Source organism: Megalopta genalis, chromosome 2, assembly GCF_051020955.1.
Source record: "Megalopta genalis isolate 19385.01 chromosome 2, iyMegGena1_principal, whole genome shotgun sequence".
NCBI lineage: Eukaryota > Metazoa > Arthropoda > Insecta > Hymenoptera > Halictidae > Megalopta > Megalopta genalis.
This window is the reverse complement of record NC_135014.1, coordinates 22,662,094-22,678,659: the sequence shown is the minus strand read 5'-3', so window position 1 is coordinate 22,678,659 and position 16,566 is coordinate 22,662,094. Positions and strand designations below refer to the sequence as shown.

Genomic DNA, 16,566 nt, shown 5'->3' with positions numbered 1-16,566 from the left:
CTGTCAGTGACTCGCTTTGGCCACTCGTGGACCATTAAACTATCGTTTGTCAATCGGTGCGGCGGCCGTTTCGAAATAAAGCGGAATGCAAAGCGTGCATCGCCGCCGCGAGAATTCGTCGCAGCCGATGACAGCCGCGAAATCAACGAGGTATTCGGACCGTTTGATCGGTCGATTAATCACGCGGCTCGTATTGTCGATTGGAACACGGTTGTAACTTTGTTTCCCGAACGGATAATTTAGACCGCGATTTTATTCGCGACGGAAACGATCGGAGGAAACTGAAAACACCGTGTGGACCGTTCACCGTCAATTACAGAGGAATAAATCTGCATTTAATTCTCGTTCCGAGAAATCGAACGAGACGTTAATGTGCGTGGAAGCTGGAATTCTAATTACAACTCCTTCGATTTTGAATTATGCTGCCAACATTTCTGACTGACATCGACGCTGCGGTAATTCCTATTTTCCGATATGCCAACGTGCCAGCTGTAACCAAGTTTCTACAAATTACAACGGGGTCTGGATTTTCGATTCGGATCACTGGCACAGTTGTGCACGCAACTCCGGTTACGCTATTATGCTTGTTCGTCGAGAGGTCTCGGGTTTAGCTACGATCGTGCGCATAGCTATTAGCTTTACTCATTCGCTTTCTAAAAATCCTAGTGACACGAAGTTCGCTCGGATCTATCGCACCCGTACGAGGGTGACGGGATCATTCGTTCAGACTTGAAAATTAATTTCTACACTGATCAACGTCTTGCTCTTATGTATAAAAACTAGTATGCATTCAAAAGCCTTCTAGACCGTTTACCAATAAATAATAATAACAGTAAATAGTAATAACAATAAATGTATCTTCCTAATTTTATTAGAATCCGCAGAACGTGAGATCGTTGAAAATATAATTGCTGAAATACAACTCAATTTTTGTCGATTTGAATTTGATCAAGCATTAGAATTTGACGATGTATACGAAATTTTTGAGACAAGACGCGGCAGTCAGCCAAAAAGTCAAAGCTATTCAGTGGATTAAATCGAAACTAAAAGGTTAAAATTGATCCTACTGGATGACGTTAGAATTCTTCAGCGTCCGAAACAACCCGGTCAAATTCCGTTTGTTCGAATACAGGGTGTTCCGAAGATGTCTCGCAATCCGGAAATGGGAGGTTCCTGAGGTCATTTGAAGCAACTTTTTCCTTTGCGAAAATTTTCTTCGAGGCTTCGTTTACGAGTTATTAACAAAAAAACATTGACCAATAAGAGGCGAGCTCGGCTGGCGCGCGGCGGCCCAGCCAACGACTGCACGGAGCCTAGTTCCGCTCATTGGCTCGGCCGTCTCGCGCCAAATGATTTCGCCTCTGATTGGTCACGGTTTTTCATTAATAACTCGTAAACGAAGCCGCGGATTGCATTTTTGCTAAGGAAAAAGTTGCTTCAAATGACCTCAGGAATCCCCTACTTTCGAATTGCGAGACATTTTTGAGACACCCTGTATATCACGATGAAAATGAGTTTTCAAAATTGCTCAAGAGTTGGTGTCACCCATATGCGACCGGCGCAGAACGCGTTAAACTGCTCGAATATGCGGCCGAAACGCTGAAGGGCGGGGTTCCGGTATCGCTTCCCTAATTAATCGTGTGATCCGCAAGGGCTGCCGGATTGCAGATACACAGATGGTACACGATTCTAATTGGCGTCGCGTGGCACGGAAGCGCGAGCAAGAACGCTTCGTCGGATATCGTTTCGGAAACGTCTGCTCCCCGTAGAATTATTCTCCTGGTTTAATCTGCGCCGGTGATCTGGCTATGCTAATCCCCGGCGTAGGCGTTACTCTCGCCACGGCTGCACTGACACGAGATCATATCGAGCCGCTCACAATACAGGCACGACCGTCAGGGATCCTGAAGTATGCGGCGAGCATGCTCGAGCATCCCGTATTCAAACGTATTCCGGAATCTATTAGAAGAGAAAGGGATTAGATCCGATCGTTCGTTGTTTTTCCAAACGGCCGGATTGATTTTCTTCGGCCGGCCACTTGTGCTCCCAACGGAACCCCGACTTTTGACTCGGCTCCGTCAGCCTCCCGTTCCTCGGCTCGATGCTAATCGGACCCCTCGATTTATTGCACTTTCAATTAGCGCTCGCCTCGCTTTCTACGATATTTCGTCCATTTTTGCGCGACTTCCGTCGACCTTATCGGCACGGCGCGGTGGCTTATCGTTCATTAATTGATATTCTAAACGGGAATTTTTTCACATTATCGATTTTCACACGCTTCGATGGTATACAGAGTGACTCATTTGGGCAGAGTGGGGGATCTGTATGCAAATTCTTGTTTTCACGCGATATTTTGCAATAATCCGGATGAAAGAGAAACTTTCTTCGTCGAATGAACAATCGCTCATTGTGAGGAGGAAATGAAAGTGCTATCGGACTTTGTTGATTTGTTTTTTTGCATTTTAAGAATCTGTCACAACTGCATAACGATCCGCGGTCTAGTTACGAAACTATGGATCTTCACGTGAAATGAAAATAATTGTAAGAAATATAAACTAGATGAAAATATATTCTCTCTTTTGACAATCGTAATTAGTTGAAAATGATGTAACAATATCCTCAACCCCTTGCCCCACCATTTTCTTTGCAAGTATAATGATTAGGGCTTTTTTCATCGCAATAATTCCTCAGGAGAAAAAGAAATTTTATACTTGTTGTGTATATTTACATTTACTTGAATGTTTAAGTATTGGCGACAAGACAATAGAATTTGATTTCGCGCCTGAAAGGAACAGCTTATTACTAAAACTCTCCAGCACGAGTTTGACTCGTTAAAGTACGGCAAAGGATTAATTTTTTCGAACGTCTTTTTACTTTCCGATTTGACCTGTTCATTTTCGTCATAAATGCCCAAACTCCGCGGTCTAACTATGAAAACATCCGAATCTAAAGAGCGATGCGTATGCAGTCCTGTTCGCTGTGCAAATCGACAAGGAATTAACTCCTTCAGGCACAATAAGTTCCATCAATACGATTTAATCTAGCGTCTATCTAAATAAACGTCCAACTCCCGGAACATTCTTGTTCTCATAATTCGGTCGGATAATCAAGATTCCACGTTACTCGTGATTTGATTTACGCGCGAGAATAGAGTCGGAAGAAGAGCAGAAGAAGAATAGAGGGAAGAGAAGAGAATAGAGAAGAGAAGAGAATAGAGTCGGAAGAAGGCAGAGCTTCTATCGATTTCGTTCCAAAAGCTCTCGTCGAATTAAAGTGTCAAAAGTCAAGGGGTCCGGCGAGGTAACTAACAGGACCGGCAGAAACGTGCAGTTTTACAGCCCATTTCTCGTCCGAGGAAATCGCGGTGCCGCAGCGGCGATCAAGACCGTTTTATTGCGCTATCAATCATCCGTGCGATCGAAATGGGACAGCCTGTAGATAACTGGTATCCCCGCGAGGCGTTGGTAATTTCCTTTCCCCTATTTTGGCTCTTTGCATCGATCGGATTCTCGATTTTTCCCGCGGAAGATTGAGTGCCGTATCGAATGCCATCGGATCGAATCGAATCGAATCGGCTCGGATCGAATCGACTCGACCCGAACGAGTGTTTAAACACTCGACTCGCACGTGCGGCTGCGTGTCCCGTGTGGGACACGGGAGTTCGTAGACGGCTAGGCCGATCGGAATTGCGGCAATCAACGTGGCTACGCCGCAATCGTCGTCATTAATTTGCATATTAATAGGTCGCTCGCCGGCAGCGCCGTTACGCGTGATAGAGATCCGATGGAAAAACGAACTCGGCTATATCCTCGAAACGTGAAACCGATTGCGCAATCGGCGATCGTCCCCGGAGACGCCTCCAACAGCTGACCGAGGCGGTCAGGATTCGTAATAACCGCGGGACAACTCGGCCCGGGGAACCGTTCTTCCCGATCGAAATTGCTGTTTCCAGCGTGTTTCCGTTTTACGAGGCTGTAGGATCGTTTTTCCAGCGGTGCCTATAAACCAAGACCTCGATTTATGGAGCAGTCCAGTTAAGATTCGCGAACGCGGCGATATTGCGGTGCCGTGGCTGCAAATCTCTATGCTAATTCGCCGTTTTATCGATCGATTTGCGGAAATTAAAGTTCGCCCGAGAGCCTCGGCGAGGGAAATAATTGCTTTGTAGTTTATGGACCCACATCGCGAGTCGCATCGCCGCAAGCTTCGCCAAACGTCCGAAGCATTTCGGTCGGGTTTTATCAACGCTTGCAAAATCTTGTCGGACTTGCGAAGATTCTCCGGATGATCTGTTTAAATAATTTCGCTGTCGGCATCGTTTCGGTGATTACAATTAACCCTTTGGCTTCTATCGGGCTAATTAATAATAGATTCACGGGGCACAAAAATACAGCTGGTTTATATTAGTTTATAAAAGTAACGATAAAATATTTATTCTGATTTTTAACCAGCGTTATTGTAACATTTGCCGTAAATAACATATAAACTGAATAAATAACTTATAAATTTATGCGATATGAGTAATCGTAAATCAAAAAATTAGCGACCCGCCGTTTTGACGGGTTCTGTAAATCTAGTGTTAAAAACTCATCGACGAAGTGGTAAAGTGAAGCTTTCGATGCGATATGAAATGATAGAACGATGAAAATGATTGCACCGTTTAACATTGAACCTACCGCGACGATCGAAATGACCGGTTTCGCAATTTTTATTGCCAAATCGACGACGTTACGAAGACTCTTTCGTTGTGGAATGATCGAATAACTTTGTCAATTGAAGCCTACATTGTAATAAAAACAGCGGGAAATAATTTTTGCATACTTACGACACATATCAGTCACTGTAGTCTTCGATAAGTCCCGATAAAATTTAATAAACGAAAGATTATATCGGAACAGATTTTATGAAACGAAAAAAACTATCGGTAGTGAAAGTACAATAATTATCAGCAGTTTCGTTGTGTCCCCTGACCGCAAATTGCTAACGTAGACGCATGCGAGCTATAAATTTTCTCCTGTCACGAAAAAGCGCTAATCAATCTAGCTTCGAAAGGGAATCGTAGTGGAAAGGGCTAATTGCACGGCAGGCACACTTTTCCGAATGATCGATGATAAATGCGGTAAATGTTCCTAGACTCGATCTACGTGGAACAATTTCCGTTTATACGCTCTGAATTTCAGCAATTAATTTCTAGCTGAACGTGGCTAACGAGCGGCGCGGGGTAATTGCTGGACATTTTACGTCCGAGAAATAATTAGGCAGGAGGTGTGCCGGGGGTTGACGAGTGCAGGCTAAGCGGGACCACCGTGCTCGATATAATGACGATTAATAACAATATCGACGCGAGAGTGAGAGGGGGGAGAGAGCGGTTGGACGAGGTTCGCATTTGCATAAATCGACAGACGATCCAAGCAGCTCCTCTCGATCACAGGGCCTCACAGTGGTCGATCTTACAGGGGATCTTGAGCCAAAATTAACAGTAGAACTAGCGAGCCCTAAACGCGATCGATGCGCATTGATTTATAGTTATGAATTTATTTAAACTTTGTACGATTTTTTTTTAATGTATGCTTGGATACAAAAATGTATCCAAAAATTTCTCATGGAAACGTTTTCTATAATATCAGGAATTGTAAAAGAAACAGAATAAAATAAGTCTTTTCGATGACTGGTTTGGTAGTTCCAGTGTTAATAATTTTTTAACTAAAATTCGTTTACAGTTTAAGACTCCCGACGCTTATGAAATTCACTCTGAAGTAAAATTTTTACAAGAAGGTTTTTCATAAAATCGTTCACACAAATTTACTTATTAATGATATGGCGACAAATTGCAGTCAAAAGATCGATGAAGAACTATTTTATTTAATAAAGAAATGAAGATCATTCGAACTTCTTTTAATCAAATTGTATTCCTTGGGATCTGCAAATTCGAGCGAATGGAACTGATCTTCGATGTAAAGTTTAATATTTCCAGAAATAGTATACAAAAAAAATCAGAAAGATAGCTTTTGGTGCTTTTACGAAAAGTCATCAAATTGATAACTAATCAACATGAAAAATATTTGCTCCTTCCGGAAAAGAGCACAGATTAAAATCCCAACTATTACGCCAATGGCATATTATCGAAGAAGTTCATTGATTTCTAGCATCGACCTCCAAATATAAATTTCAACTTCGTGTGCTCCGAAGAAATATGGGCTGTTGCAAAAACAGCACATTCGGTCATTAAGATTTCAGGAAGACATTTCAGTTCTCGCGCTTCGAATTTGGAATCGCCTCGCGCGTATCGAGCACTGTGGGCCCCTTTGATCGACGGGAATCCGTGTAAAGAGTTCTTTCTTCGTAGCAACAACTTACTCTTGCCGTTCTTGTTGTACTGGTGCATGTTGCCTCTGGTTTCTTTGACGCTCTCTCGAGTGCCCAGAGCCTGCCACTTCTGGGCGCTGTGCGCTGACATCGGCGGGTAATCGTTTTTCCCTTGGTAGCCGTTGTATTGGGCCCCGGTCCCGCTGCTCTCGTACGCCCTGTGATCTCTGTAGTCGTAGTTCTGGGTCGACGTTGGCCTAGCCGTCGTTGTCGTCGTCGTGCTCGTGGTGGTCGTGCTGGTAGTGCTGCTAGTGCTGGTAGTCGCTGCAGCCGCGAACGTAGCAGGAGTCTCGTTCTCGTCCTCGTCCTCGGTATAGTCCTGCGACACACAAGAAATCGCGATGAGTTACATCGCTGAGTGCGATCTTTATTGCTAGTTAAATGTTACCGCGGGAAACTGGCCGCTTCGGTTGCCAGTTAACCCTTGCGTTGACCAGCGACCACAGTATCGACGTCCTGGTAGCTTCGAATTACAGATAATTCTCCCTAATTCACGCTCAAATTGTACACAAAAATGGACAATTTGGGAAGAGCGGCTCGTTTTTATAGTTATCGATTGTCAATGACTATAAAAATGTATCGCGAGACTCGAATAGTCGTATCTCCTCTTTCCATATTGTCCATTTTTGTGTAGAATCTGAGCGGCAATTAGGGAGAATTTACGGTAATTGTCCAGGAGAATCACGAGCAAAATGTTTGGCAGAGGTGGCTAAATTTGTTAGTCGCATGATCTTTTAATTCTAGATGCGATCTCGATTATCCGAACCTCCGTGTTTCAGAATTTATTCTGACACCATGTAACTCGATTTATTGGGCACGTGAAGGATGGTGCATAGACTGCAGAATTTTATGCAAGATTAAAACTGTCCACGATAATTTTTTTAATTTTTCTGTTTCTTTAATGGTTCCAGTGAGACAAATGTAATGCATCGATACTCTTTAATCTCTTTTCTGTTTTAAATTAGAGTTAATCATTCTTGTCATAAATGCACAAAATGCATAAAATGTATAAATGTGTAGAATGCATAAAATCTGTAGTCCAATGATAAAGTTTTGCAGTTTCACATTATTAGACTTGATTTTATGCACTTATGTCAAAAGTGGGTAATTGGAATACAATGAAAACATTAAAAAAAAAATAAAAACATCGTCACACTATTTTCAATTAATAGAAACTATTGAAACTATAGTGTATATATATATATATATATATATATATATATATATATATATATATATATATATACACTATAGTTACCCCATTATTCCAATTACCCACTTTTGACATAAGTGCATAAAATCCACAGTCTAATAATGTGAAACTGCAAAAAATATACCTAAATAAATATAAAATAAATAAATATAATAATAATATAAAAAATAATAAAATAAATATAAAAATATACCTAGTTATAGTTTATATATATATATATATATATATATATATATATATATATATATATAAACTATAACTAGGTATATTTTTATTTAATTCTTGTATTTTGCAATTGACATCCTTTGACGCGGAAATCATCGGTATCAATCAACCTCGACCTTTACGAGAAAATTGTGTTACAAGAAATATCGCGCAGAATGGTCTGATTATGATCTTGGTCAGAGTCGGTATAATTATATGCGCGACAAGACAAATTTCCAGTCCCAGCCATTCAGGAGATGATCAGTCTTAATCAACCCTAATCTTTGCAAGAAAATCGCGTTAGAAGAAATTACGGAGAATGTTCTGATTATGCTCTTTGTCGGAGTTAGCATGATTATCTGGCTAACGAGGCAAACTTCCCGACCTAGACATTCAGGAGATGATCAGTCTTAATTAACCTCGATCCTTATAAGAAAATCGCGTTACAAGAAATCGCGAGGGATTTGATTACGCTCGTGTTCATTTAGAAAATGATCAGTCTTAATCAAGCATGATCTTAGTCAGAAAATTCCGCGGGACAAAGGTTTCAATTACGTTGAAGCCTGTCGTGGGATAGATCGAGGACGAGAAAGGGTGGTCGATGGTAGCATAAATTTGCCCCTGTTTCCGTTGGTTTTTTTGGCGGCTCGTGGGTGGCCGGGACGATACCGAGGATCGTCGCGAGATTTCCTCGCCGAGATAAACGTTAATAAGCGAATTTGCATCTCACCGCGACGCACCTTCCGCCGACGATCTTCGCTCGGGCAGGGAGCGGGGATCTACTTAATGGCCGACTGCAACATCTGGACCCTTTGATCTCGAGCCGCTTAATAGAAACAATTCTCCGGATCAGTCTACGCGAGTACGCGAGTCGAATCCGAGAAGAATCACCGCGGGGTTCGGCCCGGTTAGGTTTGCTCGCGCTGCTCGTACTTCGCGCGGCTGCTAGTCTAATCGCAGATCGGCCGGAATTCGCTCTGCACAGTGATCCAGACGCTTCACGATCGTCCGGCGCACACGTACCCGTCAATCTTGTGCCGAAAAAAAGGTGCAGACGTCATCGTTGCGATTCGAAATTGTTCGAGATCTTTGTTTCTGCTTGGAAACAGTCGAATCATTCGACGATCCTTCGAGATACAGTCGAATACATTTTTTCTCATAAAAATGAAGTACATATAACTAATTAGTGTGATTCATTTTACTGTGAGACTATTTCTAAATTCTTCGAGACTTGTTTTTCTACTTTCAAATATTTCTCGAAATTTTGTCTCGGCGACAAAAATGTTCGAATGCACTGTTCGCGCGCACTCAAACGTTCGCGTACGTAAAAGTGTAACACGATCATGAGCTTTAATGTTCTCGAGCAAATGCTTACCACGCTAAGCAGTTAACTAGTTCAAAACTAGTCCAGAGGGCTGTAAGTGTGCAGAAGAACAAGCTCGGTCGAAGAATTCAAATTGAGAGCTCGGATTTCGGAAGAATGCGACGCCGCAAGTCTCGCACCTTTCGCAGGGGCCCACGCTCGTAAACTATGAATAATGGGGGGTGTAGGTGTGTCGTATCAGCAAGCGAGATTCAGAGGAACCGGTGCTGCAGTCCGTTTTTAAATCCAGCCGGATGCTGACCCCGGGCTGACCCCGATTCCTTCGCGGGATCGTTAACGATAGTGCACCGCGTATCGTTCAAATTTATTGCCCGTCTAATCCGCTTTTTGCGATCCCAGATCAAAGGGAATGAATGGGTCCTCTTCCCGAGGCGTCCATACTTTATCGCCGCCACGAAAAAAACCGTCGTCTGAAATAGAAATCCGTTAGGCGATCTAGGATCGAACGATTTGAATAGAGTTGGTGTTCGCCGCATGTACGACGCGGCGGGATTGCAGACGCGACTCGCGCATAATTTGTAATTGAAACCTTCGGGGACGTGCTGTCCGGTCATCGACTGTTCCCCGCGAGTTATGCCGTGTAAAAAAGGTGCCTGGAATTCGTAAATAACACACGCGAGCCAATTATTTATTCATCAGAATTGATTTTGTCGCTGTCTAAATTTTGTCCTGATCGATGACACGCGAAGCTTCTCCGAAACATTTTTCAAACGCTGGAGAATTCTTCGCCTCTCGGTGTTTTTTAATGTATCTCAGCTTATTTTCAAGCTGCAAGTGTCTACTTTAATTCAGGGTACAAGATAATAAGAAAGAACAACGAAATCATTTTGGGAAATCGAAGAAAACCGACCATTGTCGTCACTGAAAATGGCTCGTTTTTAAAGGTAAACTTGAAATCGATTGTAAATTGTGTGCCCGTGGGACTTTTATTAAATTCAACTTAGCTCAAATTATAGCTGGATGTGTCTACTTCAATACAAGATACAAGATAATAAGAAAGAATAACGAAATCATTTTGGGAAATCGAAGAAAACCGACCATTGTCGTCAATGAAAATGGCTCGTTTTTAAAGGTAAACATAAAGTCGATTATAAATTATGTTCCCGTGGGACTTTTATTAAATTCAACTTAGCTCAAACTATAGCTGGATGTGTCTACTTCAATACAAGATACAAGATAATAAGAAAGAATAACGAAATCATTTTGGGAAATCGAAGAAAACCGACCATTGTCGTCAATGAAAATGGCTCGTTTTTAAAGGTAAACATAAAGTCGATTATAAATTATGTTCCCGTGGGACTTTTTTAAATCCAACTTAGCTCAAATTATAGCTGGATGTGCCTACTTCAATACAAGATACAAGATAATAAGAAAGAATAACGAAATCATTTTGGGAAATCGAAGAAAACCGACCATTGTCGTCAATGAAAATGGCTCGTTTTTAAAGGTAAACATAAAGTCGATTATAAATTATGTTCCCGTGGGACTTTTTTAAATCCAACTTAGCTTAAATTATAGCTGAATGTGTCTATTTTGAGACAAGATACAATAAAATAAGAAAGAACAACGAAATCATTCTGAAATATCCAAAAAACCTCACCACTGATGTCAAGAAAAACGGCTCTATTTTAAAGGGAAACTTCAAGTCGGTTTTCATGTCACACCCGGTCATATCTCGCGAATATGGTGCTTGATCGATACCTTGGCTACGATTTTAGCAAAAAGTTCGCATACCAAGATCGAGATATGCCACAGAGCATGGTACAAGATCCAAAAATCGTCTCAGAACAAATTTTGCTCATTTTTCCATTGTAGAAAGAATTTTTCCATTGTAAGATCGTGTGACATAAACAGCTGATCGTTACAACGGAGTACAATGCTGTCATACGGAAAATTGCAGAATCTGAATGATCGGAAATTTACGCAGATTCGAGAGCAAGTGGTTCGATAGCGACGAATCGGATCGCTCGGTTCGGATCGAGCTCGGTGATCGCTGTCCGTCCTTTCATCTTCGGTACATGTGTATCGCGGTTCTGCGCCGGTCGGGACGTTGTTATGTACAATGTACACGGACGGGTAAATACGGGGAATTATTGAGTCGACCCGCGATTAGATACCGGTCGCGGCACGAGAATAATTAAATTCAATAGTGGACGATAAACGGCAGCGGGAAAAACCGGCCGATGCTCGATTTCCACAGGGCACCGTAGTAGAGGGGCAAATCAATTTCGGAGAAGCGTCGCGACGCGACGTCTCGAGAAGGCTTTACGACTCTGTGCTCCGATGTGAAAGGTCAACCGGAGAGCACGGAACCTCGAGCAGTTGGAGCACGGAGCTCGTGAAAATTGGCGATAAAAAACGTCGCGGGGTCGTCGACACACTGCGCAAGCAGATTCTATTAACTGGTCCAACACGCTCAAGGATTTCACGGCAATAACGCAGATAACGACGCTTACCATTGTAAACTAGACCACACACGCGTCTCCCGGTCGAACGAAAGCCGTTTCTCATTCCTACGCGATGATTAATCTACTACGCTCACTGTCTAACAATACGAACACGGTTCGTCGCGTATATCGCTTATCCGATGATTTATCCCGTACGATTCCTGAAATTCTGACGACTGATTCACGCCGTGAATAATGCACGAGCGATCGTGATTCGAAAGAGTATTAATTATATTTTTGAAATACTAATCTCTTTTAAGATTCAAAAAATGCGCTGAGAAGAAATCTCGGGATAGTTTGTCCGTAATGCGCGAGTACTCGAGCTCGGATCTGAGTATGCACGTTAGAATAAAAATCGGTCTTTCGTATCTTGATTTTGTATGATTCTTCTAGAAAATTTCTGTTAAGGAATTTTTTAAATTGCTCCAATATTGTAGAAGTTACACAGGTTCGAAGCGGAACGTGTATATTGATTAAATTCGAATTATGACTGGGTCAGTAACTGGTGCTCGGATCTGAGTATATACCGCATAATAAAAATCGATCTTTTATATATTAATTTTGTACGATTCTTCTAGAAAATTTATGTTAAAAAATTGTTTACATTGCTCCAAAATTGTAGAAGTTACGTAGGTTCAAAGCGGAACATGTATATTGATTAGATTTGAATTGTATCTGGGTCCAGTTGGTGCTCGGATCTGAGTATGTGCCGCATAATAAAAATCGGCCTTTTGTACCGTGATTTTGTACGATTCTTCCAGAAAATTTCTGTTGAAGAATTTTGAAAATCGCTTGAAAATTGTGCAAGCGGCAGAGATTAGAAAGTGAACATGTACGCTGCTCGAAGTCACGTCGAATAGCATCGAAGTCGCCCCGGTCGCATAGAATCGTAAAAATTCTTGGCCACTGTCGCGTTTACAAAAAATATAATTATACGTCTAGAAAGAGCGCACTTTCATCTTGCGAATGGCTGTAAGCGAACTGAATTTCATCGAAGTTTAACAAAAATATCCAGGGTCGAGCGACATAATGTCCTCGAGTTCGATTTTACGAGAACTTTAAACAATGAATATCTCTTCAAGCATTTCAGCGAAGCGGCTAAGATTTTACGGGCCATAACTCCGCGGAGTGTTCAATAAATCCATCAAGTTCGAGAAAAATCGGTGACGCTTGGAACGACAAGTTCTGAGCGGCGGAGGTGGCAAAGCGGGGCGACGGAATATAGACCGCCTATGACCCAGATCTCCATAATGTAAATGGCCAGTGGTCCCGGGGACTCTAAGCGGACCACCGCTAGGATTTTTGGGTGGTCCGAAGCTCTGGGGGCCCCGGTATTTAATAACAGGAGGTGCACCGACAGCGGTAACGTCCCTTAGCGCGGGTAAGCTGCATTTAAGGGCGCTTAAAATATTTCCCTTCGCCCTGTTCCGCGAGGGATCCCCGCCTCGAAGGTTTACACCTCCGTGGACTCGTTGCTCCGACCAATTTGTAACCGCTCTGACCGGCCACCGCGAATTCCCGCTTCGGTTCAACCGGACTTTTTACTGCCGTGCCGGCGAGATTCGGACCCGGTGCCATCGCGAGAGATAAGCCCGGTTTACGCCACTGTAAATTTCAGTGGACACTTTATGCACCTTCGACGCGCCCGTTGCCGCAGCCTCGTTCGAATAATTAACACGTAATGCGACGCGATACCGACGGCAAATAGACCGGCGAGCCTCGATTCCGTTTTACTGCTCTCCGCGAGACCCGAGCGGCCACTGTTCCAGAAATTCTGGAATTCTGACTGGAAAACTCGCTACTGCGGTTCACTGTTCATACTGCGAACTGCTGGAATATGGCGTTCGAAAGCAATCGATTCAATTATAATACACACGACGAGTTCACTTTTAATTATATGAAACGCGATTGTGCGAACACGTATGATAACATTGATAGCGGAACAATGAATAGTGGGAACAAATGAGTGGAACAAGTGTATCGAAATGTAACTAATTCGCGTTGTTTTATAGCGATAAGAACACTGTTTATTTAGATCTTTCGTCATTTTTATTATTTTAATCATCTTCTATGACAGATTCTCCAGAAGTTCAGCAACATTGAAATAAAAGATCTGAAGCCGGTCGTTTTCGTTGAGTTTATCGTTAAACGGTCTTCGAAAGATTACGAATAAATTTCGACAGCTACACATCCAATTTCTACTAATTATTTAATCAATATTAACTCCTTGTGAGATAAGAAGACCGTTTATTTAGATCTTTCGTCATTTTCATCATTTTAATCATCTTCTATGACAGATTCTCCAGAAGTTCAGCAACATTGAAATGAAAAATCTGAAGCCGGTCGTTTTTGTTGAGTTTATCGTTAAACGGTCTTCGAAAGATTACGAATAAATCTCGACAGCTACACATCCAATTTCTACTAATTATTTAATCAATATTAACTCCTTGTGAGAGATAAGAAGACCGTTTATTTAGATCTTTCGTCATTTTTATTATTTGAATCATCTTCTATGACAGATTCTCCAGAAGTTCAGCAACATTGAAATAAAAGATCTGAAGCCGGTCGTTTTCGTTGAGTTTATCGTTAAACGGTCTTCGAAAGATTACGAATAAATCTCGACAGCTACACATCCAATTTCTACTAATTATTTAATTAACATTAACTCCTCGTGATAAGAAGACTGTTTATTTAGATCTTTCGTCATTTTTATTATTTTAATCATCTTCTATGACAGATTTTCCAGAAGTTCGGCAACATTGAAATAAGAAGTCTGAAACCGATTACGAATAAATCTCGACAACTATACATCCAATTTCTACTAATTATTTAATCAATATTAACTCCTTGTGTTCCAAAGTATTCCCTCGGTTTCCTTGCAGAACTTGCTAGCAGCTTGCACGATTCGGTCTTGTTCCCATGCATAACTTTGCAAACTATAGCTAGGAAACAGTACAATTGTTCTTGCAGAACATGCGATCGTGGCATTATTCCTGAATATAACATAAATCGGCAAACCATTATGCAAAAGTCAACGCGGGATCTCGTTCCGCCGGGACAGTAAATTGTCCGCGATCCTTTTCTAGCGAAGGGTGCGAACTGAATGTCGGTGAAGTGTGAACTTGTTCTAACAAATTGGCTGTGCTAGAGATCGAAAGAAAATGCGAATACATTAGCCGGCGTTTCGCGAGATAAGACAATTTCACAGTGCAATAGTTCGTTGATGCGATCGTTTCTCAGCCCAGTACCCAAGCGTCTCAAATATTTTATAGCCACGAGGACAATGCACGATAATGCATTTAACGACCGTGCTCGTTCCTGAGACAATAAACGGGGGCCACTCGCGATCTTTTGCGCCGTTTCGATCCGCCGAGAAAGAATTTTCCATTAAGCGGATTGCGACCCGGCGCGTCGCTGCAACCAGCAGCCCGTGTTTTACAGTTAATTAAAGAGAGAACTTAATGGGAGTCCCGGCATTTTCTTGAGAGCGTCGGATATAAATCATTTTTCTCGTTTTTCCACGGCGTTTCTTCGACGTAAAAATCGTCTGATGATACTTCATCATGTTGATAAATTATTCTGTCTATTTGTTCGAATATCATTCTTTATTCGAACGATTCTTTAGTCGAATAATTCTTTGTTCGAATGATTCAAAAAACTCTTGGACATAAATCATTCTTCTCGTTTTTACACGGCGTTTCTTCGACGTAAAAATCGTCTGGTGATACTTCATCATGTTGATAAATTATTCTGTCTGTTTGCTCGGATAATTCTTTATTCGAACGATTCTTTATTTGTGTAATTCTTCAGTTGAATAATTCTTTATTCGAATAAAATTCGAAAAAGCAATGTGGAAGAAATGAATCGGTAAACTATGAAGGGACACTTTATATTCTATCACTTTTAGACAAATCAATTGTTTTCCGTATGAATTCCTGTACGAATACATTTTTATTCGAATAAAATCACATTCAATTGAATGCTTATTCGAATAAAATTTTATTCGGATAAATTCGTATCTCGATACATATTTATTCGATCGAATTCGACAGTGTCGAATAAATTTCGATATAGATACATTTTTATTCGATCGAATTCGACAGTGTCGAATAAATTTCGATATAGATACATTTTTATTCGATCGAATTCGACAGTATCGAAAAAATTTCGATATAGATACATTTTTGTTCGATCGAATTCGACAGTGTCGAAAAAATTTCGATATAGATACATTTTTGTTCGATCGAATTCGACAGTGTCGATTACATCTTTATACAGATACCTTTTTATTCGATTGAATTCGACAGTGACGAATAAATTTCAATATAGATACATTTTTACTCGATCAAATTCGACAGTATCGACATCTTTATACAGATACATTTTCATTCGATCGAATACTTATCCAATAGCGTCGAATAAAATTCGACTCGTTAGCCTTCACCTTTTATCCGCGATCCGAACAAAAATGTTGCCCAGCTCTCTTTTCCCCAAGCGATCCTACAGATCGCGAAAGAAATCGAGAAGTTAAAATTGCGGGACGTACTAGCTACCAGCTCGCTTGTCTAAAGTAAAGAAAAAATGACAAAGCCCGGAATCGTAAAGAAGGCAAACACGTTCTTCTAATCGGAGCAGCCGTAAAAGATATCGTCGGACGAGCAGCTAAAAATGCGGTATAATTAGGACGCTGCTCGGTTGTCTAAAATGAAAAGAAATAACCGTGCAGCGGACGGTAACCGTGTCACTTTCTACGAGCCCGAAGATAACGAGGAAACCGCATTGCTCGTAAAATATTGATGGAAAACGATTCGATCTCTTCTATCGCGAGTGAATTAACGTTTAGATCGAATCGCGGGTAAATCAACGGACGAAGAAGGTGAATCGACGCCGAGCTCTTGGCATAGCGTTCACGGCGAGATGCCGATGGAAATGATAGAAAGGCATAAAAATGT

At 41.6% G+C, this 16,566-nt stretch overlaps 1 protein-coding gene across 1 annotated transcript in view; it reads right to left on the bottom strand.

Annotated features, from left to right (window-relative positions):
• The window catches only part of LOC117220547 (uncharacterized), a 140,170-nt gene that overhangs the window by 66,940 nt on the left and 56,664 nt on the right, over positions 1 to 16,566 (bottom strand). Inside the window, exon 2 of the mRNA XM_033470611.2 lies at positions 6,358 to 6,685. Coding sequence (XP_033326502.2) covers positions 6,358 to 6,685 — 328 coding nt within the window. The remainder of the gene's footprint in view (positions 1 to 6,357; positions 6,686 to 16,566) is intronic.